At 43.4% G+C, this 27206-nt stretch overlaps 1 protein-coding gene across 3 annotated transcripts in view; it reads left to right on the top strand.

Annotated features, from left to right (window-relative positions):
- The window catches only part of SCN10A (sodium channel, voltage gated, type X alpha subunit), an 84479-nt gene that overhangs the window by 24929 nt on the left and 32344 nt on the right, over nucleotides 1–27206 (top strand). For 2 of the 3 annotated variants that reach the window (XM_012645863.1, XM_012645792.1), the window contains exons 8-14: nucleotides 1677–1818; nucleotides 1965–2162; nucleotides 2833–3003; nucleotides 6298–6591; nucleotides 9757–9868; nucleotides 16666–16904; nucleotides 19553–19726. In XM_012645863.1, coding sequence (XP_012501317.1) covers nucleotides 1677–1818; nucleotides 1965–2162; nucleotides 2833–3003; nucleotides 6298–6591; nucleotides 9757–9868; nucleotides 16666–16904; nucleotides 19553–19726 — 1330 coding nt within the window. The remainder of the gene's footprint in view (nucleotides 1–1676; nucleotides 1819–1964; nucleotides 2163–2832; nucleotides 3004–6297; nucleotides 6592–9756; nucleotides 9869–16665; nucleotides 16905–19552; nucleotides 19727–27206) is intronic. The other variant, XM_012645934.1, reaches the window with a different exon arrangement.

Below are 27206 nucleotides of genomic sequence, written 5' to 3'. Positions count from 1 at the left end.
TTTCTGTGGTAAAGTTGTGGGTTCCATTTAGAGCAGTCCTCAGCTCCCGGGGAGGCTAGGCCTGCTGTGGGCAGACCCCATCCAGGCAGTGGAGTGGACCAGGCCGGGATGACAGGGAGAGGCCAGCCGAGGAAGAGGGGCAGAGTGAGCCCTGAAGACACGTGCTGTGAGTGCCAACCCTGGGTCCTGTGCTGGGCTGCTGAGAAGCCCAAGACATGAGCAAAGGCCCACACTGACCCATGGCACTGTGGGAGGAAAGTCTGGGGTCTCAAGGTGGAGAATGTGTACTAGAAAATACTTGCTGACTATTTTTGGCATTCTTTCACATATATCATTCCAGTCTATCCTTTCAGTAGCCTCTAAAGTTAAAAACAGCAAGAATTTTAATTTGCATTTTATATATTAATATGATATTTACTATGCTGAAGGCGCCGTTCAAGGAACTTTGCACAGTGGTCACATTTAATCCTCAGATCAGTTAGCTGTTGATGCATGGAGCAGTGAGCTGTTCATATGTAGGAGCTACAGTGGAGTTCTACAGAAGACGCAGAAATAAGGCTGCCCTCAGAGTTAATTAGGAAACCTACAGGTTGTGGGTTGACTAGCCCCTTGGGAGAGCAAACCAAGAGACTGCCTTTAAGTGTGTGTCTACAGAGTCAGGGAACTCGCAATCTCCATTGTGGAGATAGAATTGAAATTGATTATAATTAAATTGTAGGAGCTCCAATCAATTGTGTGGGCCCTGGGGTTATTTGTTCTCATGGACGTCAGGAGTAAGGACAGCCCCAGGGGCTGGTGTTGGTGGAGGAATCCTGACCTTCAAACAAGGCACTGCTGTTGCCTCACCTGGGCCCTCTCCACTGGGCTGGGTGAGAGCACTCACTCCACATGCCCTGGGCTAACAGATGCTTCCTGACGTCAACTCACCCCTTACTGTGAGAGAGAGAGGAGTCTAGCACTCCCCACCTCCGTGCCAGGCAGTCATCTTGAGTTTGACCTGTCTTCATAGGCCAGTCTTCAGGAGCAGGCTAGGCTGACAAAAGTACTGGGCTATTTAATGGTTATATTTCTTCTTTTAAAGAAATATCTTGGCATCTGTGCAGTTTTAGGCAACTGACTTCTCTCTGAACCCTAGCTTCTTCATCTGTAAGGAAGGATTGTCAAGATGATTAAATTACAGTGTTTGTAAAGCTCTTAGGGGAGAGAGAGGCACACAGTAAGTGCTCAGTACACAGAAACTTGTTATTTTCATTGTTTTGTATAATTTGTCAGTGAACTTGGCTAATGGGTGTCCTCCTCTGATAGACAACTCTGCAGGTGGTGCCAACAGGCTCAGGTTTTAAGTCTGCATTATTGCTACTGAGTCTCCCTTCCCTAGTGTGAACTGGCAGAACTCCACACCTTATGGGATCATGTTTGTGCAGTCAGCCAGCCTTCCCCAGGCCACTCCCCTGTGCATAAAATTCTGAAGTGAAAGTATTAGCATCCCCACTTTATGGAGGAGAGAAACTGAGACCTAAGGAGACTAAGTGTCCAAGGTCACTAATAAGAGGAAGGCCAGGCCTTGAACTCTGATCTCTGACTTCAAACCCTGTGGTCTTTCTGCAGCCCCAGGCTGCTTTGCCCCCAGTAAGCAGGAACTGTGCAATAGGTGGCCCTCTCTGTTCTTGCTGCAGCCACTGCCCTGACGGTTATATCTGCCTTAAAACTTCTGACAACCCAGATTTTAACTACACCAGCTTTGATTCCTTTGCTTGGGCTTTCCTCTCACTGTTCCGCCTCATGACACAGGATTCCTGGGAACGCCTCTATCAGCAGGTATCGATCTGCATGTCCCCATACAGACTTGGTTGGAGGCTGGTGGGTTGGCTGTATGACTACATTTTTCCCGGAGGAGGCTGACTTAATTTCTGGGGCTCATGTGCTGTGGATACAGGTCTCTCTTCTTTCCCTTGAATCTGCAGACCCTGAGGGCTTCTGGGAAAATCTATATGGTCTTTTTCGTGATTGTCATCTTCCTGGGATCTTTCTACCTGGTCAACTTGATCTTGGCTGTGGTCACGATGGCATATGAGGAACAGAACCAGGCCACCATTGATGAAATTGAAGCAAAGGAGAAGAAGTTCCAGGAGGCCCTTGAGATGCTCCGGAAGGAGCAGGAGGTTTGTGAGAGGCAGAAGCTTTGTGAAGTCAGTTTCAGACTATGTGTTCTCGGACAGAAGTCTGGACCAGCCACTTAGATTAAGGCTGCCATCCTAGGGAACTGTAAGAGGATTTGTCTCACCTCAAGGATCATCTTAGGTCAGGTTTTCTTGTGCATGAGGATTCTTGTGCAAGTGATTTATTGAGGGAGTGCTCTCAGGAGAAGGTGAGTGAAGGAAATACCGGTGGAAATAAACAAGGAGTGATCTTAGCTGGAGACTAGCTTCAGCCTGATCCCAAGGGGAGCTCTGGAGTATGACTTGTGCCACAGTTATCCCTACCTTGAGGCAAGGGGGCTGGCTTCTCATACTCCCATACCTGCCCCAGGAGCAGGCAGCCAAAAGAAATTTTCTGGAGAATGCTGCAGGTATGAGCCATTAGCAGCTACTATTCAAGCTGCTGGGGAGGGGTGTGCAGAGCTGGTAAAAGGGACCTGGGTGGGGCACCAACAGAGTCTACTACAGGGTGTGAATGATGGAGGTGATACAAAGGTGGCTGTTCCAGCCAGGTCCTAGCCCTTGACCTTCTCTGTTTCAGATCCCTCACCCCCACGACACCAATGTCTGGGGACACATTTATGCTAAGCCCAAACAATTACTGTTGGTTGCAGCTGCTGTTCCCTCTCCTCAGGTGCTGGCAGCACTGGGGGTTGACACAGCCTCTCTCCGTTCCCACAATGGATCACCTTTAACCTCCAAAAACGCCAATGAGAGGAAGCACAGAATGAAGCCAAGAGTCTCAGAGTGCTCCACAGATGACAACAAATCACCCCAACCTGAGCCTTACAACCAGCGCAGGATGGTAAGGGGCTCAAGTTTGTGCTCTAAAGATTACCCACCTTTGCAGCTGTTATAGACAATGGGTTGAAGCCGGAAGAGGTTGGTAGCAGAGAGATAGCTGGAGGCACAGAGATTAGGAGGATGTTTAGTAATCTAGACACCCCTCACCCGTGGGGACTAAACTAGGACAGAAGAATTATTCAGGAGGAAGGGTCAATAAGACTGGGATTTCAGGATGTGGAAAAAGGAAGGAGGAGTCCAAGATGCCTCCCAGCTTTCAGGACTGGGCAATCAGGTGGGTGGTGATTCTAAGACAAGGGCTCTGGAGGAGGAACCCTGGTTGTTAGGGAAGGTGGGAAGTCCATATTGAATACTCTGACCTTGAGTTGTCTGTGGACGTCAAAGGTCAGCTTCCCTCTAACATGCTGACCTGCAGTTCTGAAGCCAGGGGCTTCCCTGTCCGTGGTGCTGAAATCATTCACAAGCACTTTTTTTCCCCTGAGGCATCAAGTATTTTTAGTTTGTTTGTTTTTAGTGGATACATTGCAATTGTACATATTCATGGAGTGTAATTTCTGACCTCATGCCTCAGGGCCTGCAGCTCAAGCTGTCACCTGTTGTTGGCACAGCACTGGTCTCTGTGACACAATCCAGCCTGGGAATGGCTTCAGTACCTTACTTCAAATCCTGTAGAAATTATGTTTCTCCCATAAGGACTTTATGCCTACAACTCCAAGATTTCCACTCCAAGTTCCCTCACTAAGTGTCCCACAACACTTCCCTGCCCCTTGAAAGTCCTGAGTACCCAAAATTTGCCTTTCCATAGGCCCAAGAGATAATACCCCTCTGTGCTAGGCTGGTTCCACAATAATAGTGTGGAAAAGGGGATCCACATGGCTATTTTTCAGGTCTCCTGCCCCTCACTCCCCTCTCAATCTCTTTTCCTGTGCTCACCTGAAGGATGTTTTCCTTTTTTGCAGCACCATCTTTCCAACCCCCAGATTTATGTGTCCATATACATACACAGACACGCTTGCCTGCCCACAGACCTCAGTGACACACCCACACTTCCTCATTAATCTGCATCTGTGCCCTTCCCTTTCTTTCTCTGCCTCTTCTGCGAAGCACCTGGCATGCATGGGCCACAGTTTAAACAATGTTTCAAAGGAGATTTGAGTAGGGCTCTGGCAATCACTGAACAAGATGAATCACAGCTTCCATAAAAACGTGAATGGCACTCTGAATTGGGCTTTAATTTTCCCCATTCAGTCATCCTCACACAGATTAGCACCTGGTTGTCCAATAATTGTTTGGTGTATATTCTTTTCTCTCCAGCGAAGCTTACCTTAAAAAGGAAAAAAAGGGAACTGTTTATTGTTCATTCAACAATACTAGGTGCCTGGTATAAAGAGATGACTAAAACATTATCTCTTTCTCAAGGATTTCCATTTGGGGGGAGGAGGCAGATATAAAAACAGGTATGTGTTAAATACTGTATTAGAGATACATACACAGTGTTTTGGGAATAGAGGAGGAAACATTCACTCTTATGGGGGTGGGTGTGTATCAGGAAAGGCTTCCTGGAGGAGGGGATAAGTGAGGTGAATAATAAGTGGTATGTAGGGGTTCCTCTAGTAATTGAAGACAGGGGAGAATCTGGGGAGGAGTATTTTACAGGTAGAAAGAAGAATATATTTGTGCAAAGACCGGAAGGCCTTGTTTGAGTAGTTCTTTAATGCTAACTGATTCATTAGAGCCCATTCAAGGAGGCATCCCCTTCCTCTTTTCCAAGTTATGTTCATCTGGTAAATAGACCTTAGGCAGTTTTTATATAAAACCATTTTCCAACCAATAGCAGTGAGATAAAGATTGGGGGTAAGATACAGAAAAGACATAGCAGGAGTTTCCAGGAACCCACAGGAGACCAGGTGGCCTGCTTGGATGATGCATTTTAAGGCAACTCGAATGCCTAGACTCAGAGGACATTGCCCATCATTTGTCAAATAGGTTAATTTTGAAAACAATTGGTGGCCAAGGAGGCACCAGTTAAATATGGTACCAACATTTTCTTTCTGTTTTCTTCATGGGTTTACTTGGTGTCCAAATGCAAATAACTCAATGTCCTCATCTTTAATATGTATTTGCCATTTCTGCTCCTTTGATTCAAAAGTGGGAAGGAATTGTATAATAGGTTTCTATGAGTTCTGTAGTCCTTGGACATGTCTTCTAGGCAAAGAGTACTCTATTAATAATACTAGGCTTGCAATAATTATTACCAAACAGGATTGGGCTTTAAATCATCAAGAAAAGAAACTTCAGTTCTGTAATATAAGTGGATAAGTAAGGATTGGCGAGACACTCCTCTTTCATAGTTTAGTAAATAAAAAGAATTAAGGAGAGGAGGAATCAAACAGTACAATCAGAGTTTGGTATGAAGTCAATGTTTAGATTTCAGAAATACTATATATGACCTAAGTGCAGACTTGATGGTTTGTTATAGTCAAGTTCCCACAGTGGTCGTGGGAATTCGCTAACTCAGCACACTAACTCTCCCAGGGCTCTGGGCCTATGAATTAGCTCTTTTTCTCTGGCAACTGTAAGCCGCACAGTTCCCTCAATAGAAGATTTTGATGGCAAATGTTCATTGATTTGGAGGAACAGCATTATTCTTCCAGGAAGTCAGGCTGCAATGCTTTCTTCAATCTCTCCATTGTTGACCATTTAAAGTTTGCCTCGAGGGATCCTGGAAGCTTTACACTGTAAAGCTCTTGTCTCCTTTTTTGCAACACAAATTCTCACACGCATACAGACTGGATCTAATGAATTGTACAACCTAATTTTCAGACAATGAAGTGCACTCATTCACTCAACAACCACTCACCAAGTTTGTTCCAGTACTGGTGTGCGTAATAGTCTCCTTAGGTCACAACTTTGCATGTGGAGAAGGGAACTTAAGACAGATTTGTGTAGCCCTATGGACAAAGGCTGGCAAACAGCTGACCCATCCAGGTGACAAGACCGTCCTCTGACATATTCTTGACCATAATGATCTAAGGGCAAGATGAACTCATGCACTCTGTAATCTCTCCTCTCTCCTGGCCTTTCACCAGATCTGTCTAGAAATCTCCTTTCCCCTGTTCCCTTCCTATGTCTACCTAATTACCCCTTAGATCTGTGCCTTTATCTAGCTACTGGAAGGTCATGAAAATAAGGGCAGGGAAATGGGGCTGGGTGGAGGGAACTGTTGAGCTCTAGACTTGGAAGAGGACTAGATTCCAACTTGCCTTCTTTCCTGTTCCTTTGGGGCAATGCCCAGTCTTTCCTAGGTCTCACCTCTGGAAGACGCCGGGCTAGCCATGGCAGTGTGTTCCATTTCCGGGTCCCTGGCCAAGATATCTCACTCCCCGATGGAGTCACGGATGATGGAGTCTTTACTGGAGACCGTGAAAGCCATCGAGGCTCCCTGCTGCTGGGTGGGAGTGCTGGCCAGCAAGGCCCTCGCCCTAGGAGTCCCCTGCCTCAACCCCCCAACTCTGGCTCCAGGCATGGAGAAGACGGACACCCCACATTGCCCACTAGTGAGCTTGTCCCTGGAACCACTGAAGTCTCGGTGAGTTTGTGAATGCTCCAAACTCTCTCAGGCTGCCTTCCAGCTACAGACGATGGGCCAAGAAGCCCTGAGTGTCACCAATGGAAAGGCTCTTTAGCCAGCATCCTGTCCAACACTTCCCAACCTACCCCCATTTTACAGACAGGGCAGGTGAGACCCAGAAAAAGAGGTTGGGTTGACCTCAGGTTTTCCATGCAATACAGTGATACAGATTATTCGGCATTTGACCCCACATTTCTTCTCAGAGTTTTTCTGTCCCCACTCATCATCACCGCTTTAGAGATAGGGCTTTTTGCTCCCTAGGTGAGTATGACAAAAACTGAAAGCCCTTCTCTTCCCGCCTGGAATTCTGAGCAAACTACCCTAGGCTGGGCAAATGGGATGCAGAAAAATTCTGAGACGTTCTCAGGGCAGACCTTAGTAGAAACAAAGTCCCCCTTGCTTTACTATAAGAAGAAATAGGTTGACAAAATGTATAAACTAGGCAACTCTGACTAACTGGCCAACACTCTTCAATAGGATAATTACAGAGTACAATGGAAAAACAGGGATGCCTCATTGGATTGGGAGCTGTGATTTAACTTAAGCTTTCCCTCCTGTTTCCATAAAGGATGCTTCTAGAGTTTTTTATTTGCCCTCTCTGGCTAGCCAGGGATACAGAGAAATTTGCAAACAGAATTGTAAAGAGAACAATATATGATTCTACTGATTCAGATAAGTCCTATGGAGTTGCCTTGATTTGATGCCATGTTATTCAACTTCCCAGCAAGAAATAGATGGACCACTCCAGTGGGCAAGTAGAAAGAGGTTAGTGAAATATTTATAGAGGTGTGGGCTGGGCTCAGGGAACTAATGAGGGACAGTGAATCACCTAGAAACTAGCAACAGTAGGGAGCTGTGATACACATAGGCTGCAGGAGTAAAGGGAAGGACCAGAATCAGAATGCAGCAGGAGCTGGAGCTGTGTGTCAGAGGCTTCCTGATGGAACTTGGCATAGGAGAACAGCTGCTCCTAGCCATGACCCAGCAGGGAAGAAGCCAAGGGATAAACACCTGACTTGTCTCTCCTTCCATTCTCTGATGTCCTGTCTGCATCTCCCATTGACCAAACTTGACTGGAACCAGGTGAGGGTGAGGTTGAGGGTGAGGGTGATGCATTTTGTACAGGGTGCAGTGCAGGCAGAGAAGGTAGAAAGTAAGTCTCAAGGGCAAACAGAGAATCACCAAAAGAGAGTCCTAAAGTCAAAGCCAGCCTGCAGGGCTCTCTGGGAGGTGCCTCATTGGAGGCATGTTGTGCCTCTCTTGTGAGAGGCCCCTCACCCTTTTCATCTGTTCCTGAGATTATCACATTTCTAGATATTCTGAACTTGATTCATTCTAATTAAATTATGCTACTGAAAGATTAGCTCTTTAAGCCCTTCCATGTTGCATGGACCAGGGTTTCAGGCCCAGCTATGCCATTTGCCAACTGAATCACCTTTAACAAGTCCCTTAAATTCTCCAAGCCTCCTTGTCTCAACTTATAAAAAGGTTTCTAATTATCAGAAGGGTTAAATGAAATAATAAAGTGCCTACATTTTTATACATGTCTGACAAATAATAAATAGTGTAATAGCTACTAGTATCATTTGCTGAGTCCTCATGTTTGGAAACTTTCTAAACTTTCTTTTTATTTATTGTGTACTGTATACCTAGGAGCTTCACTGACGGTAGGTACTCAATAAATGCTTGTTGAATTGGTATTCAGTGGTTTGTGCAGTGTTGAATCAGCTGCTGTGGGCCTTGGACTCCCTAAGTCCGTGGTATATGTGTGACTATAGTTATGGGCCTGGCTTAGAATCCAGACAGAACTTCCAGTGAAGGTCCAAAGATGGAAGGGTCAAAAAGATTGTGTCAGACGGTGTTTTAGTCTGTTCAGGCTCCTATAACAGAATACCATGGACTGGGTGACTTACAAACAGCATAAATTTATCTCTTAGTTCTGGGGCTGGGAACTTTAAGATCAAGACCCCAGTAGATTCAGTGTCTTGTGCGGGCCCACTTCCTGGTTCATAAATGGCATCTTCTCACTGTGTCTTCACATTGTGAAAGAGGCAAAGGAGCTCTCTGGGGTCTCTTTTATAAGGATGCTAATCCCATTCATGAGGGCCCCACCTTCATGACCTAACTGCCTCCCAAAGGCCCCACCTGCAAATAACATTACACTGTAGGTTAGGATTTCAATATATAGATTTTGGGCAGGAGACAAATATTTTGTCTATTGCAGACAAGTAACAGCTAGACAATGAAGACACACAAATGTTCCCTGAAGAAAGAAAGACTGTGTGGAAGTGGATTTGGGTTGTATGTTGGGGAGAAAATGGGTGGGAGGTCAGGGAAGTTCATCGTGGAGTAGGAACTCTATGTAGACATCACATGCAATGCCCAGAGTAAGTCTTATAATGACTGCCTGGCCCACTGCTCCTACAGCTTTCACCTACCTTTGGTAGAGAACCCAGAGAACCTTGAGGCAACCCTATCCCCACCCTGGGGCCCAGGCTCTGTCCTGGTGTTTGCAGAGCCTCAGGTGAGCCTATGTCATCCCATTAGCTGCCAGGCTCTGGTTCCACCCTAAGTCTATGTCGTGGTCCTCATGCCTGAACTCTTACCCCAAGTTCAAGCACCAGCCTTATTTCTCTAAGCCTAAATGCAGAGGATCATGGATTTACTGGGAACCTCACAATTATAGTCATGAGCCACTAACAACATTTTAGTCAATGATGGGCCACATAGACAATGGTGGTCCCAAAGAATATAATACCATATTTTTGCTATACCTTGTCTATGTTTAGATATGTCTGGATACACAAATACTTACCATTGTGTTACAGTTGCCTACAGTATTCAGTACATTAACATGCCATACAAGTTTGTAGCCTAGGAGCAATGGACTACACCACACAGCCTAGGTATATAGTAGGCTGTACCATCCAGGTTTGTGTAAGGACACTCTGTGATGTTCACACAACAAAAAATCACCTAATGATGCATTTCTCAGAACATATTCCATTGCTAAGTGACACATGACTGTGTATGAGACTGGCCAATACAAGATTGAATGATCTGTCTTTGCCACTGAAGACTTCAGGTTGGGGGAGTGTCCTGACTCTGTTTGTGTCTCAGCAGGCTTTGGATGCAGGACAGAAGAAGACTTTCTTGTCAGCAGAATACTTGAATGAACCTTTCCGAGCCCAAAGGGCAATGAGTGTTGTCAGTATCATAACCTCCGTCCTTGAGGGTAAGTGCTGCTCATTGGAACGTCCACCCACTGTGACATTGTGAGTCTCCGTGTGAGCAGCAAAAGGAGTGCAGCTGACCTGTGTCAAAGGGCCCATATCTGTGTCCTGGGATCCTAAACACTCCTCCTTCTGATGCCCTAGAACCCATTGTCCTTAATCAATGTGGTTTTTTATGTGTATAACTTTTCAAAAACAATAGAATCCCAAGAATGAAATTCCCTAATTCATCTGCTTTGTATGTATTGACAAAACTAGATTTTTAAAAGTGATCTGGTGGTCACCAGGGAATTTCAGACCACCTCTCAGGTATGTAAGAAATTTAACCATCTTTAATTTTCTAACATGACAAATTTATCCTGACACTTTTCATGGCTGTAACTTTCACAGTTGTAACTTAATTTCTGTCTCAAGCCCCCATTATGCTCAACATTGGAAGAGAGTTGAAGTAAATGAATTAGTCAATCTAACTAAATCCTTGTCCATTCGGGGTTCTGCCAGTCAAGGAGGAATCCACTCAGTCTCCCCAGGGCTGTGTCTAAGTTCCACGTCAAGGGGTGGAGGAAGAGTGGCAATGGGTCATGGCCACCCGTCCACACAAGTTCCCAGAGAGCATGAGAGCATCCTCCTCACCCTGAGCATGAGGCCTGTTCTAATCCAGCCTTTAATCCTTTCAATCCCTTCCCTCAGGGTATGGAGAATATGACTTCAGTCATACCCAGTTCTCTCTCTCCCCTAGACAAATCAAATTGACCTGGGCTAGAAGAGGGATAAGGGAGCTTGGATGATAATGTGTTCCTGAGACGGGGCCCTGTGTGCTTTCCTCCCTACGTTGGGCTCAGTCTTTATTTGAGGGAAAGGTATGATAAACAATAGAGACCCCAAAAATGTTGGAAGGATTTGAAAGCAGCCAATCTGTGCTTTACTTTTTAGGTGAAGCCAAAGGTGGTGAGTGTTAGAGAGAGACCCACAGGCCCAGCACAGCACAGAGCTGTAGCGCAGAGCTGGCTGGTAATGCAGCTGGGTAGAGAAGCTTTGAGGCAGCCTCGGAGAGAACCTGTGGCTCCATGATGGCAGGAGAGTAGCTGGGTGATGACCTCGCCCCAGTGAAGGGTGTGAAAGGAAATGAGCAAGAACCAAAAAGGGAATCTGGAGAGGCCAAGAGGTGGAGCCACCTTCACAGACCCTCCAACCGGAGACCGGAGGGGAACTGTAACTCAAGTAAATACCCCTAGCAGTGGCTAAGGGCCCTCCACCAGCCTTGAGCCCCGCAAAACTCAGGTACCATCTCAGATAATGAAATAGTATCAAGCATTGAATTAACCAAAAGAAAGTTCCCACGTTGGGGACCTGAAGTATAAACTGAATTGAACTATGGGGGGTGGGGGAAAACACCCTTAAGTTACATTTTTTACATACCTGAGTTTGTGTTGTGAGAAATGTGTACCCATGTCTCAACAGCAGTATGTACAGGTTCTCTCATATCATTTTTCCTCATTGATAGTTATTTAATAATCACTTTTCATTGTATTAGCATCTGCACTCCTAACATTTTTTCATGGCTGCATAAAATTTCACCAAGTTGCTATGTCCACAATTTTTTTATTGGCCAGGTAAGTTCCTTGGATTTTTTTCTCGTTTTTTGTTTTGTTTTTTTTTTTTGCTATTAGTCATCAAACAGCAAATGTTAAATATGGTTTGCTTTTTTCATTTATTCTCCAAAACTGTTAAGCTTCCTCCTTCCCTCTTTTTTCATTTATTCACTTATCAACAAACATTTGTTGAGCACCTGTTACGTGTGTGGCATTGTTCCGGGTGCTGGGGATTCAGGGGTGAAGGCGATGTAAGCCTGCCCTCATGGAATCCACATCCTAGCACAAGGGGGGCCACAGATGATAAACACAAATAAATATTCGGCTGGTGATAAGAAGTAGAGGACAAGATAAAGTAGGGAAGGAGATGAAGAGGAGGGTGTTGCAAAAGGGGTTATTTTAGGTAAGGGGGTTGTGGAAGGCCGTTCTCTCTAAGGAGATCAGACACAATCTGAATGAAACGAGGGATTCGGCCGTGTGGGGAGAGAGCTCCACAGGTGTAAACAGCAAACACAAGGCGTTTTGCAAGAATAAAATAGGAATGAACAAAATATGTGTCCTAAACACATCCCAATGTAAGTAAGATCAAAGAAGGTCTTGGGGTGGTGAGAGGCAACAGAGGCAGTAGTTAAGGACACTGTTCTGGGGCCCAGCTGCCTGGGTTTGCATCCCAGCTCTGCCATTTATGGTAATCTATGTGATCTTGGAGCTCCCTTAACCTCTCTGTGCCTCAGGTTTCTCGCTATAAAATAGTGAAAACATACTCAGCCTATGGAGTCTTGTGAGGATTAAATGAATTAGGTCAAGCAAAATGCTTAGAACCATGACTGGCACAAAGTAAATACTTATGACATGTTGGCTGTTACTGTTCACTAGGTTGTAAATGCCATGAGGGCAGAGATATGTCTGTTTTTCTCACAGCTGGATCTCCAGTAGCTAGAAGAGCAGTACATGGCACACAGTAGGCACTAAACAATAGCTGTTGAATTAATGGTGAATGAGTGTAATGCACAGAGATGCTATCTGGAGAGTGATACTAATTTAAAATGATGTGAACTGATAAAAAGGAAGAAAATAAGGAATAGTAAGATATCTTGGGGTAAGACAGACTTCCCTCAGGCCTAGGAAAGAGTAGACTAGGAAAGGCAGGAGGAAGAATGATATTTTAAAGAAAACCTAGGTAAAGGTGACCTTAGGTTAGGTTAAAGAGGTCAAGGTTTTCTGAGCATAAGGCACATATTTAATAATATTCTCTGGTTGGATGTTATATCCATTATATCCATGGGATATATTAAGCGTGCTTCATGCTGTCAGAGTTATGGTAGAATTTACAAAGGCCACCTCTTTGAGAGTGATTGTACCTGAGAAAGTTTGGCCTGAGCCAATATGACCCTGGCAATTCACTGAGCTCAAGGCAAGTGAACTATCTCTATACTTGGCATACAAACTGAGATTTGACAATTGTCCAAACCAGAAGACCAGAAGCAGGATCACAGTAGCAAGCACAACTGAGTCTCTGTCCTCATGCTTAGTGGGAGAGAAGAAAACGGACAAGTCATTACTGGGGTGCTGAGTGTCTTAAAAGGGAAGTACAGGATGGTAAGGGAGATGTAGTAAGTTTAGCCTGGGTCAGAGACGTATTCCAAGCCAAAAGGACTGCAAAGTTCCTGAAGCAGAAGAGAGCATAATATTTGAAGGAATGAAAAAGCCTAATGTAGCTTAGAGAGCAAGGAGGAGAAGGGCTCAAAATAAGGCTAGAGACATGAGCTGGGGCTAGATCCAAAGAACCTCACAGACCACATTAAGGATATGGGATTTCATCCTAAGAGACTGAGGTGCCATTAAAGGATTGGAGGCAGGGGAGCACATTTGCATTTTATAAAGATTACTCAGGATACTTATAGAGAATGGAATTAAGAAGGGAGGTGTGTTGGCAGCAAAACCAGTTAGGAGCAAACCAGGTGTGAGATGGCAGTGCCTGGGGTAGTGGCCGTGAGGATGATGGGAAATGGAAGGATTTGAGAGCTATCTAAGGGGCAAAAGTTTCAGGACCCCATGATGCATATGGTCTGCTGTAAGCAACTAAAGGCATACAAGTGCAGCAACTCATAAAGGGAGCACTTGAGGGAGCAGGGGCATCACTGGGGAAAGATGAAAAGGGAAGATATGAATTGAGTCTGGGACATATTGGGTCTCAGGTGCCCTAGGAACATCCAGGTAGAGATGCCCAGTAGGAAGTTGGCTTTATAATAAACGGGTCTAGGACTTAGAGACAAGGATGATCTAGAGATACGTATTTGAAAGCAGTTTGAATATAGACAGTAATTTTGAAAAGGTGCAAGTGGATAGGATGACATAGAAGGGATCAAATAAGAAGGGAAGAAGGCCTGGGACAGAGGTCTAAGAAACTACAATGTCTACTGATTGAGGAGAAGAGATGAGTCTCCTCAGCAGAGGAGACTGAGAAGAAATGCATAGAAATAGGAGAAGAACCAGAAAAATATAAGGCAGAGCCAAGAGTCTGAATTTCTTCAGGAAGAATAGAAAGGCCAAGAGAGGCAATGCTATAGAAACGTCCTGTAAAATGAAGCTTGAAAAGTATCCAGGGGCTTTAGTCACAGGGACATGTTTGATTAACTGAGCAAAAGAGGATTGGTGGAGTAGAGGGACAGACAGAGGCCATACTGAAGGGCCTTGAAGAATGAGTGAGAGGTGAGGAAATGCAGATACTGTGTATAGACAACTTTTTCAAGACATTTGTCTACAAGGGGGAGGAGATAGTAAGATGACACTAGGGAGGAGGTAGAATTAAAAGGTTTTTTGTTTTTGTGGTTTAGGGGTTTTTGTTTGTTTTCAGCATATTTACATGCTAATGGGAAGGACCTGGGAGAATGGGAAAGATAGAAGATTATGAAAAGAGAGGGACTATTCAACAGATTCCTGCAGTGGCAGGAGAAGATGCGCAAATGGAGACATTGATCATTAACAGGAGGGACACCTCTTTCATTGTAACAGGAAGAAGGGAGGGAAGTTCTTTCTGGATCAACTTTTTACAGGAGATTCTTTTGGAGGAGCCATAATCATGTTTCAAGCTAGCATGGGTGTGATACTCTTAGCCTCTGTATCTCCCCAGTCAATCAAGATCAGCAGTGTTAAGGCTGCTTACAAAGCTGAGTCTCTTCTCCCATGGTGCCTCACAGACAGACTGCCTCCTGCCAAAACGGCGTGTCTACAAGTTTCCTCATTCAGCACTACTATGCTTCTCTTTAATGCCAAAAAGAAGTCTAGGGAAGCTCTTTCCTTTGATCCAACTAGAGATTGTTGATTTTGCTCCCTGGTGTGCCAACTTCTTTAGAGAACTATACTTTCCAGTTTTAACATCTATAGTTTCCAAAATCCACAAGGACACATGTATATGAGAATATATGGACATATATGGAAATAACTATGACAAAAATGGTATTTCAAATCCTTGGGAAACTGAGAGATTAATCAATAAGTAACGTTGGTATAAATAACCAGAGATAGGAAAAAGTGAACTTGATCAATATTTTACTCCTTATCCAAAATAAACTCCAAATGCATCAAAGTTTTAAATGTAAAAAGTGAAACTACAGAAGAAAAGAAAACACGGATAGGTATTTCTCAAGCCTTGCAGTGAGAAAGTCTTCAGATGCAAGATATAAGCATAAGAAAGCAAAGAAAAACTAGGATAAATTTGAATATATACAAATTTTTTAATCACCTATGGGGAAAAGGGACTGTTAGCAAAATTTGAGAGCATGTGATTATTTCTGCAAGCTCATTTTTTTAAAAAAATGCATATGGTAAAAAAAAAATTTAAACATTACAAATGTGTATGCACTAAATCCCTGCTCCTCAGTCTCCAGATGCAGCCCCCTCTAGTTTCTCTTGTATTCTCCAAGCAATATTCTGTACACACGTAAGCACTCACACACACACACACACACACACACAAAGATTTTTCTACATCACCACGAATAAATATGCTTTATTCTTTTTCATAATGTACTTTACCAGTTGTTTGTTTCTTATTATTGTTGTAAACAACGGACATTATCTTTCTTTGCCCACATGGACTGATATATCGACAGGATGCATGTTTTACAGTGGAATTTATAGATAAACCCAAAGCTATGAAATTGTCCTTCATAGAGGTGGCCCCAGTTACACATTCAAGTGGAGATTTAATAGAGACAGCAAGAGAGATGAGCCTAGTGCTCAACGAATAGATCAGAAACTGGACATATAATTTGGGGGGAATCATACTGATGGTTTTTTTTAAGGCCATGGGGTTCAGTGAGATTATCTTGAGAAAGAGAAAAAAGAGAGACCACAGTGAGAATGCTTGAGTTCTCCAACATTTAGAGACAAGAAAGGAAGAGGGAGACAGAAACAGAAACTGAGAAGAAGCAGGCACTGATATGGGAGAAAAAACAAGACGTCATGGTGTGCTATGGGCCAGGTGGACTCTGGTTTCAAAGAGAGCATTCTGAACTCTGTCGAATGCTATCAGAGAGAGGCAGAGTAAGGTGAGGTCTGCAAATAGATGATTTGCATTTGGAAAGGGTCAAAGCCAGATGCCAGGGGCTGCAGAGAGAAAAAGAGGTGAGAAAGTGAAGAAGGTTAAGTGTAGAAAACTCTTACAAAGTATTTTGCTGTTGAGGGAACAACGGATGAAGGAGAACATGGGGTTCCGGAAGACCTTTTTCAAAACTGAGATATAATTAAAGCATGTTTGCATGCTGATGGGAACGGTCTGGAAAGGAGAGAAGGGGATGCTACAAGCCTCGAGTAGGTGAGAGAGGAAGGGGTCCCCACACAGTGGGAGGGGTCGGGCAACCCAGGCACTGTGAGGAGCATGAAGGCAGAATATGGGGTGCACTTGCAGATGTGTTGGAAATTTAGTGGTAGGAAGGAGACAAAGTAAGGACATGACATAGGTAATGGGCAGGAAAAACGTGTAAGGTCAGTGGATTGAAAGACTGGATGGGGACAGAGATTGGATTGGAATGGCAGGACTAAAGGAGCTCAAAAGCAGGAAATGGTAACCAGGGAGAGGGAGGGCTGAAATCAAGATGTTGGAGGTGGCATTTAATAAGAACAAGGTCTAGGGGATGACCACGGGATGGGGGTCCAAGGGGACACGTGGCTGACAGCTGTCATTCACCACCCCTGTAATGCAGAACTCGAGGAGTCTAAACAGAGGTGCCCACCCTGCTTGACCAGCTTGGCTCGGAAGTATCTGATCTGGGAGTGCTGCCCCACATGGGTGAAGCTCAAGACAATTCTCTCTGGGCTTGTGACGGACCCCTTTACGGAGCTCACCATCACCCTGTGCATCGTGGTGAACACAGTCTTCATGGCCATGGAGCACCACGGCATGAGCCCCGCCTTTGAAGCCATGCTCCAGACGGGCAACATCGTGAGTGCTCTGCCGCACTGTCGTGGCTGGGTTTTGGGGGGTGGGGGCATGCCCTCATTCGTTGGTGTGTTGAGCTAGCTAGCCGAGAGCAGAGCAGCAGTGGGGAGATGTGTGGACACTGGGTTCAGGAGGTCAAGTCTGAAGGACACAGGCTGAGCTGGTGGGAATTGTTTGGGGATGAAAAAGTGCAGGAAAGGGGACCGAGAGAGCCCTGAACTGCAGGCAGCTAGCTGCCCTTTGCAGAACACAGGACAGCCACTTGAATTCTCTGGGTCTCAGTTGCCTTTACCTTGAAATGAGGATAAATGTCACTTTCCCATCTAAAGATAATTTATGGATTTGTAAGCTTCCTTCAAGCTTAATTACTTTTATTACTGCAGTTAACAGTGGCCATGATTTTCGACGCTGTCACTTAAGTACAGAAAGAGTGGGGGAAGGAAGGGGAAGATAATGGAAGGGAGGAAACATGGAAACATGTTTGCAGTTGTAGCAAAAGCATCAGGGGGTCATAACTTTTCTTTTGCACCTGGTTTAGACATGATGCTACTCTAAATTTTCCTCCATTATTTGTTAGGATTATTTACTTTTAACAAGATACAGCCCGTACTGGTATGATTTCATTACATGCTGAAAAGAGTATCTAACTCAGAGGGAGAGCAACTGCCCCCAACCTTGCCCCACCCACAGGAATAAGAACAATAGCCAACTTTATTTGAATACTTACTCAAGGCCAGACATGGTCTTAGATGCTTCCCGTGGATTATCTAGTTTTATTCTCATAACAACCCTATATGGTAGGTACTATTATTATCCCCTTTCACAGATGGAAAAACTGAGACACAGAAGGCTAAATAATTTGTCCAAGATCATACAGGTGAGTAAGTGACAGCACCAGGATTCGAAGCTGGACAGACTGGCTCCCAAGCCCACAATTCTTAACCCCTAAGCTAAAGCGCCTCACAGAACCTGCTGTGTTATGTGTGTGCGTGTGTGTGCAAGCATGTTTGTGTGCGTGTGCACACGTACGCACACACGCTAAGCAGAAGCCAGGCAGGGTCCTGCCTTCGTGTCCACAGCAGCAGAGCCACCCCACTGGCGGTGACCTATCTGGCCTCCCAGGGCCACCCAGCTTTCCTGTCCAGCTCTTGATAGCTGCAGACTGCGGTAGTGGGGGGTCCCAGAGGAAATGTGACTACTTTTCCCTGGAAACCTGCCCTCCTCCATAATCTAGGGTGTGAAAGGGACTGCAGCAGGTTCCAGAACACTGTGGAACCAGCACACCTTATGTTTTGGCAGCACCTAGGCTAAGAGGTCACATCCTATTTAAAGTTGATATGAAGAGGGAAAGTGGAAATAGAGGAAAATACTTCTAAGAAGTCAGCCTGGACCACAGAAGACCTTATGGAAACGATCTTGGTGCCCACACCCTCATTTTACAGTTGCAAAAGCTGAGGCAAGAGAGAGAAAGGGCCTTTCTCGCGGTGTCAGAGCACGGTGCCGTTTTTAAAAAGAAAGAAAGGCATATGTTGCCTGCGCCTGGTGCCTGTGATGAGTCAGGTGCTTTGCGAATGTTATCTCAGCACCACAACAGCACCATGAGGTTATCAGCACCCTCACGGCACAAAAGAGAGCACTAAGACTCAGAGAGGTTAAGGACACTGCCCAAGGTTGCACAGCTGGTGAGGGTGGAGTCAGGGGTGACCCAGGTCTCTGGAAGACGCAGGACCTCACCCCCACCCCCACCACGCCACGCTGGCTTGCCTGCAGAGGGCGCTCAATGCAGATGCTCTCTGCATTGCCCAGCTGCAATCTTGTGGTATTAGGCAAGTCACTTAAACTCTCGGCCTGTTTCCTTCTCTGTACGAGGGACGCAACTTCCTGTTTCCCAGGCTGGTGAGAGGCTTGGATGACAGCATGCGAAGGAAAAGCACCCGACTCTGGTCTTTGCTTTCCTCCTTCCCTGTCTCCCTTCCCTGCAGGTTGTTGTGTGGCCTGAGTCTGGTCCTGGCCTCTCTCAATGTCAGAATTCTGTCCTGTTTAAGACAACTTAAAGACACTCGGAGCTGAAAAGAATCTTAGAGACAACGTGTATTGTTCTTGCTAATTACTATTATTTATTAATGAGTTACTATCTGCCAGGCCCTTTGCTAAGAACTGTACATGCCTTAGCTCATTTTATGCCCATTACACAGATGAAGAAATCAAGGTACCAGAAGGATGCATTACTTGTCCAAGCTTACATAAGCTAGGGAGTGGCTCAGCTGGGATTTTTGTCTGGGTCTGTGTTGTCCCACAACCCATGCTTTTTAACTACTGAACCAGACTGACCCATCACTGACACAATTATACGATAATAATTATCCTAATGACTATCTGCTTACTCCACTCTTACCATCACTCACATAGGAAAACAGAAGTGTGGGTTCTAATGCACATTCCCTGAGCACTGGTTCAGAAATTTCTCTATTCTGTCACACTGACTGTTCCCATAACCAACCCTCAGAAGCCCACAGATAATATAGAAACTGAACAAAAACAAGATGAGAGGATTTGCTATTTTGCAAACAAAACATTTCCTTGTTGCCCTTTTTATCATTGTCCCAGACCCCAAAGACCCCACTGTGATGAAAACTTGTTTCCATCCCCAGGTCTTCACCATATTTTTCACGGCTGAAATGGTCTTCAAAATCATTGCCCTTGACCCCTACTATTACTTCCAGAAGAAGTGGAATATCTTTGACTGCATCATCGTCACCGTGAGCCTGCTGGAGCTGAGCGTGGTCAGGAAGGGAAGCCTGTCTGTGCTGCGGACCTTCCGCTTGGTAATGTTTTCCTTGGTGACCTGGGGACACTCCCAGCCAGATCCAGGCAAGCTCACCCCTGGGAGCAGACACTGTCCCTAGGGCCCCCCCATCACCAGTCCTTGTGGGAGGGAGGCAGGCAGGGCATGGCTCCTGGGAGCCTGGAGACTTGCGTGTCTGGTCCCAGCTTTTCACTGACACAAAGTGGTGACATGCCTTCTCCTCTCTGGGCCTTTGACCCCTCATCTGCACCAAGTTCTCTCACGGCATAACAATGGCAAGAATAGCCATGGCAGCTAACATTCATTGAGCACTTACAGTGTGTCAGGCTTAGTGCTAAACCCTTGATACAATGCATCTTATTTTATGCTCACAACAACCCTGAGAGGTAGTTGCTTTTAACATCTGCCTGGGTAGATGAGGAAAACTGAGACCGAATGACTGAAGGATGAGCCCAGAGTCTCCCCACTGCCAAGCGAGCAAACAAGCCACAGACTCGTATCTCAAATCCATATTGCCTGACTGCAGAGTCCCAGCTCCTTCCTGCCTCCATAAGATCATTCTCCGATCTCCTGGTGCCCCACACCGCAGCCTCAACATCTCACACACCCAAAATCGGCCTCCAACTAGCCTCACATGCCATGCGGGCCCTTCTCCAAACTCAGCTTAAGGAGGCTGCCCTCTACAGGAGAAGTTCCCCTATTCAAGTCCCTTGTGCCCCATTGCCTTGCAGGCTGCCCTCTTATCAGAGCCACATTTGTCAGCCAAATCTGTCAGATTCTCCAGAGGAGAGTCTGGGGTCACTGGGTTCTCCCAAGTCCCCAGGCCATCTGGGGGAAGTTTGGCATCTTGCCATTCTTAGGAGGAGGCCAGAGGCCTAAAGAAATGTCATGACTTGTTAGTTAGCACAAACCCCTCATCCTCGGGATTCTCCCAATGTCAACTGGGAGGCCAGTGTCTAGCTTTGGAGAGAGATGACAAAATGAAGGAGGTAGTGCCCAGCAGTCTCACCAAATGCCAGCTGAAAGGTGTTGGGCAGTCCAGAGGTTCAAGAGGTCACGTGGTGCAGGGGAGCAGAGAGACACCAGGACAGAATGTCTGCTCGGGGCCCTACACGGGGCCAGTGAGCCCCTGGACTTGGTTTAACTGGATTGGGGGCAGCAAACTCAAATGCCTACAGGCAATGAAATAAAGCTGGCTGACGAAGAGACTTTGGCACTGCCTATTTGCCTCCAGTAAACAGGCAGAGATGACTCAGTCCCACCTAGGCAGACCCAAGGCAGTGCACAACTCCAGGGAGGGGGCGTATATAGAAACCAATGTGACTTATGCCAAAGAGGTGGCCTGTCCATTATTGTCAGAGTTTTCAATTTTTAATTAAAAACCAGAAATCCGGACTTTCATGTGAATATTTTAATATTGGCTACTAATTCAAATTTTTAATAAAACACTCTAAAGGTCAAATAAAACATGTCCTGAGACATATCTGTGCCATGAACAGCTAGTTGATGGCAACTGCCTAACCCAATGCTGCCCTCACGAACCCAAGGAGGAGAAGGGAAGAGGGGACCTTCAGGATTCTTTATACATAGCCTCGAAATTTTAGAAGATCAGAATTAAATCACATTTTTAGAAGGACAGATTTCTCAAAGTATCTAGAAAATGATGACAAGGCACCTAATCTGATGGTCAATGTCAGACCTGTATGCACAGTCGTCCAGGGAGCAAGATTCCACACCTCCTGTGCCCTGGCAGGGCCCACAGTTAGTTTTCTAATAAAATAAGATCGTTTTTGGTACACTGGGGGACACACAGGCTTGGTGTTTTAAGGTCTGCATGCTATTTCTAGTCTATCCTCCAAAGTCTGAAGTCTCAGACAATCAAAAATGGGCTACTTCACAACCTGGTCCTACGGAATTCTCCAGACACATACCTCTCTCTCCGTCCCCATCTTCCTCATCTTAACATGCTGATCAACTCACAACTCCCTGACCACGCCCACCAACCGCACACTTTCCTGGGGTCAATTCCACTTCCCTCAGACCTGGCTTAGATGTCATGGACCACCGATATTATTATAGCCCTGAAAACAAACTCAATCACCTTTCCCCTCTGCCTTTTTGCATTTTTGTGTTTGGCAAAACCCTACCCAAGAGTTGAAGTCAGATATTTCTCTCTGCCATGCCTGCACTTGAGCTGTGGGCATTACTAGAGAAAAACCACACAGCCTCTCTGGTCAGTTTTTTGGTTTTAGTTAATTGACTTTATTTTTCAGGACAGTTTTAGATTTTCAAGGAACTTGAGCAGATGGTACAGAGAGCTTTCCCATACCAACCCCCTGCCCCAACACACACACACACACACACACACACACACACACACACACACGCACACAGTTTCCCCTATTATCAACATCTTATGTTAGACTGTACATTTGTTACAAGTAACTTTTCAGGGCTTTCCCACAGCTCTGAGAATAAAACCCACAGTCCTTTTAATGGTGTACAAAGTTCTGCATAATCAGACCCTGCCCATTTCTCCAATCTCCTCTTGCCCACCTTCCTCCAGCCAGAGAGGCCTCCTCCCTCTTCCTCACACATAACAGAGCTTTTCCAGGATTTGAGCCTTTGTAAACTTATTCATTCTGCCTAGAAAGCTTTTCCTTTAGTCTTCACTTAGCTCACTTACTCTCAACCTCTGGGCTGAACTCACATGTCACCTCCTTCAAGAGGACCTCCTGAACCGCATTATCCAAACTTCATAAAATTAACTTGTTTTTCACAATTTACAATTATCCTCCTATTCCATGAACCAAGAACCAGATTTTCCTTCTTTACCATTCTGTCCCAAGGACTCGGCACAAGGCCCAGCACACATACATAGGAACTCAATAGATGCTTGTTGATTGACTAAAGGGTGGAAGGAAGGAAAGCCGGGTGGAGGGAAGAAGGAAGAAATGAAGATTCCATGTCTTCCTTCTTGCTTTTTCCTTCCTCCAAAAAAAGTAACATCACTTCTCTTCCTTGCTCCATTTGCTCCATTAGTCTACTGGTCTATCCTTGTATTAACAGCACAGTTTTAATTATTGCAGCTTTGAATATGTCTGTGTCTGGAAGTAAAGTCATCCACCTCGTTTTGTTCAAGAATATCTTGGCCTGCACACTTTCATACTCACTTGAGAATCAGCTTGCCAAGTGACATACCCACATACACACAAACCTGTTGTTTCTTTCCATTGGAGCCACCGTAATCTAGAGGTCAATTTGGGAAGAAATGTACCCTTTACATTATGTGGTCTTCTGATCTGTGAAGATAGTATATTCTCCATTCATTTTAGCCTTTTAATAATGTGTTATAATTTTTCCATAGTTTTTATCATTTTCTCCATAAGGATTCTTGCATATCTATTTAAATGTCCTTTTCTAACTTTTTTTGGCTAGCATTTTGATAGTTAATATTTTTGTATGCAGAAATGTCTGTTATTAGTTCTAATGATTCATTCATATAATGTTTTAAATTTTTGAACAGAGTCATACCATGTGCAAATAATGAGTTTTGTTTCTTCTCTTCTAATCGTTATACCATTTGGTTCTTTTTACTACATTATTGTGCTAGTTAGGACATCCAGTACGCTGCTGAAAAGAAGTGCTAATAGCAAGCATCCTGACCATTTTCTTGGTGGCAAGAATGCTTTCAAAATTTTCACGAAGGCTTGCGGCAGGCTTTTTTAGAGAAAAAAGACCTTTATCAAACAAAAAAAAAAAGAAAGAAAGAAAACCTTTATCAGTTTAAGAAGTTCTCTTTTGTTAAGAATATTTATGATGAACGGTTATTTAATTTTATCAGACAATAGTTCTGCATGTATTAAGATAATGACATGATTTTCTCCTTTAATCTATTAAAGTGGTGAATTATATTAATTGATTTTCAAATGTTAAATCAACTTTGCATTCCTGAGATAGATCAATCCAACTTGATTATGATGCATTTTTAAATACATTTGAAGCCTCAGTTTGCTAATAATTTGCTTAACATTTTTGCATCCATATTGATAAATAATATTTGATCCATAATTTTCCTTACTTGTGTGTCCTTGTCAGGTTTTGATATCAAGGTATATCAAGGTGATGCTAATCTTTATAAGAAGAGCTGAGGATATTCCTCGTTTTCTATCTATACCCTATCTTTAAGTAAAATTAGAATTATTTGCTCCTCGTAGGTTTGGTAAAATTCACTAGTGAAGCCATCTTCAGGTCCATGTTTTTCACTACTGATTTATTTTCTTAATGGTTATGAAATTAGTCAGGTTCTCTATTTTTCAAATTGATGTTGTAAGTTACATTTTTCTAAGAATTTTCCTTCTTATCTAAATTTTTAAATTTGTTGACATAAAGTTGTGCATACTATGCTCTTATCTTTTAGGGACCTGTGTCACCTGTACTTATGTTACCTTTTTCCTCCTTAATAATAATGATTTCTGCTTTCTCTCATCATTTTTCATCAGTCTTGCCAAAGATCATTAATTAGTTTTTTCGAAGAACCAACTTTTAGCTGTCGATCTTCTCTACGTCATTGATGTTTTACTATTTTAATTAATCCTGCATCTTATCTTAATTACATCCTCCATTCTACATATTTTGTTCTTTTATTACTTAAGATGGAATTTTCAGTCTATTTCATTTTCCAATATATTTACTTAAGACTTCAATTTCCTTCTAAGAACTACTTTAATGTGTAGAATTTCCTTATTTTTCTAAATATTTCCTTATTTAGACTGTGATTTATTCTCTGGCTCAAAGGTTAATTAGAAACATGGCTTTTCATTTCAAAACGTATGTGGTATTTCTGGCCATCTTCATGCCATTGAGTTCTAGCTTAATTGTATTATAGTCAGAGAACATATGCTGTGTTTTTTTGTTTTTTTTTATTTCAGCATATTATGGGGGAATATGCTGTGTTTTAATGTGTCAAATGTATTGATAATTTTCTTTTGGCACAGTATATTGAAAATGTTCCTATGTACTTGAAAAGAATATATCTTCTGCAGCTGTAGGGTGCAATACTCTGTATATAACTAGTAGGGAGAGAAAGTTCATTGTATGGGACATACATTCTATATCCTTGCTTATTATTGTCTGCTGCTTGTTCTAGCAATTACTGAGAGGATGGTGTATAAAAATATCTCTCACTATAATTATAGTGTGGTCTGTTTCTCCTGCGGTTCTGTCTTGAGGCTGTATTATTAAATGCTTACATATTTTAAGTTATTATAACTTCCTAGTATGGTGAAACTTGTAGCATTAAGATTGACCTTCTTTTTCTTTAGAAATTTTTTTTGCCTTCAAAAGATCTTTTTTGCCTGATATTCATTAAATAACCCTGCTTTCTTCTGGTTTAGAATTTGCCGGATATATTTTTACCCATGAATTTACTTACGGTCGTGTATCCTTAGGGTTTTTATATGTCTCTTGCGAATAGCATACAATCAGATTTTGGATTCTTATTCAGTTCTGACAATCCAATCTTTGTCTTTTAGCCAAACCACTTAGCCTACTCATTTTATTGTGAACACTGATGTGTTTGGATATGTGTCTATCGTTATATTTGAGGCTTTCCATTTGTTTCACCTGTGCTCGTTCTCATGCTTGCTCTCTCTTGATTTATATTGGATTGTTTATTTCTCCTTGTCTAATTTTCCCCCTTTACTAATTCGAAAACTAATACTCTGTTTTTATTTTGGGAGTAGTTACCTTAGAAATTACAGCATAAGTAGTTAACTTAAAGTCAAAAGTTAGCTGAAATCTTTACCTTCCTCCAGGACAACTTTTCATTTCAGTTATCCCTTCCCAACTTATTCTTGTGCTAAGTGTTTTAATTTGATCTTGTTTTTAAAACATTTTTTTACAAATCAATGATAAATAATGCTAGCTGTTATACAAAAGAATCCCTAAAACTCAGTATCTTAACGCAATAAATGTTTATTTCTCACTCATATCATAGTCTGATGCAAGCCAGCAGTTCTACGTGGGACTCCACGTGACTTTGCCACATCTGAAGAAGGCCTGTATAGCCTTCAAATTTTGCCTCCTGCTTGTGCAAAAATGGGAATCCAAGGTTTGTTTTAAAGTTTAAACAGTCAAAGCCTTTTTCAGTTAGAGATCATGATTTGTTTTGCAATACAATTCCTTCAAAAAATTTAGATGGCTTCAGACCTCTCTTGTGCTACACAGGCAATGTGTGTTCTTTAACAAAGCTCTCAACTCTATTTCTTTGCTTTCCTTTCGCCTTGTCTTTCTTGCTTAAGAGAAATGGTGGCTGCACCATTACTATAATCTTGGCTAAGAGTTGCTTCATTTCACTGAAATATTTAACTAGTCTTCAACACTCAAAGACTTAATCCCATTGCTTACTGTTTGGGATCTGGAAGCAGTACACTTGCCTAAATCTTCAGAGCTCTGAAGTTCTGGATTCTACTTCCTTTTATTTCTTACAAACCAGAAAAATCTTTCCTAGGCTTATCTCTTTCTTGTACTATCTTGACAAACATAATCGATTAAACTTACACACAGTACTAAGGTTTTACAAACCCTTCCCCTAGGGCTGCTTGTTCCTAAGGCTCACGTTGTGCCCCAGAATCATTGCAAACAATATCTTTGCCACTGAATAACACATGTCAGCACTTTGCCTTATACTGGTTTCCTCTTTCACCACAGGATCACTAAGCTGCTGCCACACATTAGATGCCTTCCTGATGACAATACCCAATACCTCTTTTCAATACACCACTTTCTACATTACTCAGGAGAAACGAACTGCTGTTCCTTTAAAATCTTCTCTTGGTCTTCAATGTTCTGCAATTTCACCACAGTGTGTCTAGATGTGGATTTCTTCTTCTTTTTTTTTTTTTTTTTTTAATAATGCTTAGGACTCATTGACTTCTTAACTCTGTAGATTTGTGATTTTCTTCAATTCTGGAAAGTCTGCAGAAATTACTGGGACAAATATAGCCTTTACTCCATCCTATTTCTTCTCCTCTGGACTTTGATTAGATGTGTGTTAACCTCTCCCAGTCTGTCCTCCACCTCTAACGCCATTTTGATATTTTCCATCTTATGTCTCTCTGGGCTGCATTCTGGATAATTGCTTCTGATATAGCCTCAACCCACTATTTCTCTCCTAAACTGTGTCAAATCTGATGTGAAACTCCTCCATAGAGTTTTTGGTTTTAAGTATTATATTTTTCATTTTTAGAAGTTTCTTCTGTAAAACTTCTTATTGTTATTTATAGTTTATTATTCTCTATACATATCTTCAAGTTTTTATTTTCCTTCTTTAAGCATATGATATCTAATTATACTGTTATCTCTGGCTAATAATTTTATTACCTGAAGACACTAGATGGCTGCTTCCACACGTATGGTTTCTCCTGGATCTCACTCACTCACGGTGCCTCGTTCTTTCTGGTTTTGTCTGTCTGTCTGTCTGTTTATTTGTTTGTTTG

This window comes from Propithecus coquereli, unplaced genomic scaffold (assembly GCF_000956105.1).
Source record: "Propithecus coquereli isolate 6110/MARCELLA unplaced genomic scaffold, Pcoq_1.0 Scaffold1, whole genome shotgun sequence".
NCBI lineage: Eukaryota > Metazoa > Chordata > Mammalia > Primates > Indriidae > Propithecus > Propithecus coquereli.
This window is presented reverse-complemented; position numbering and strand designations above follow the sequence as displayed.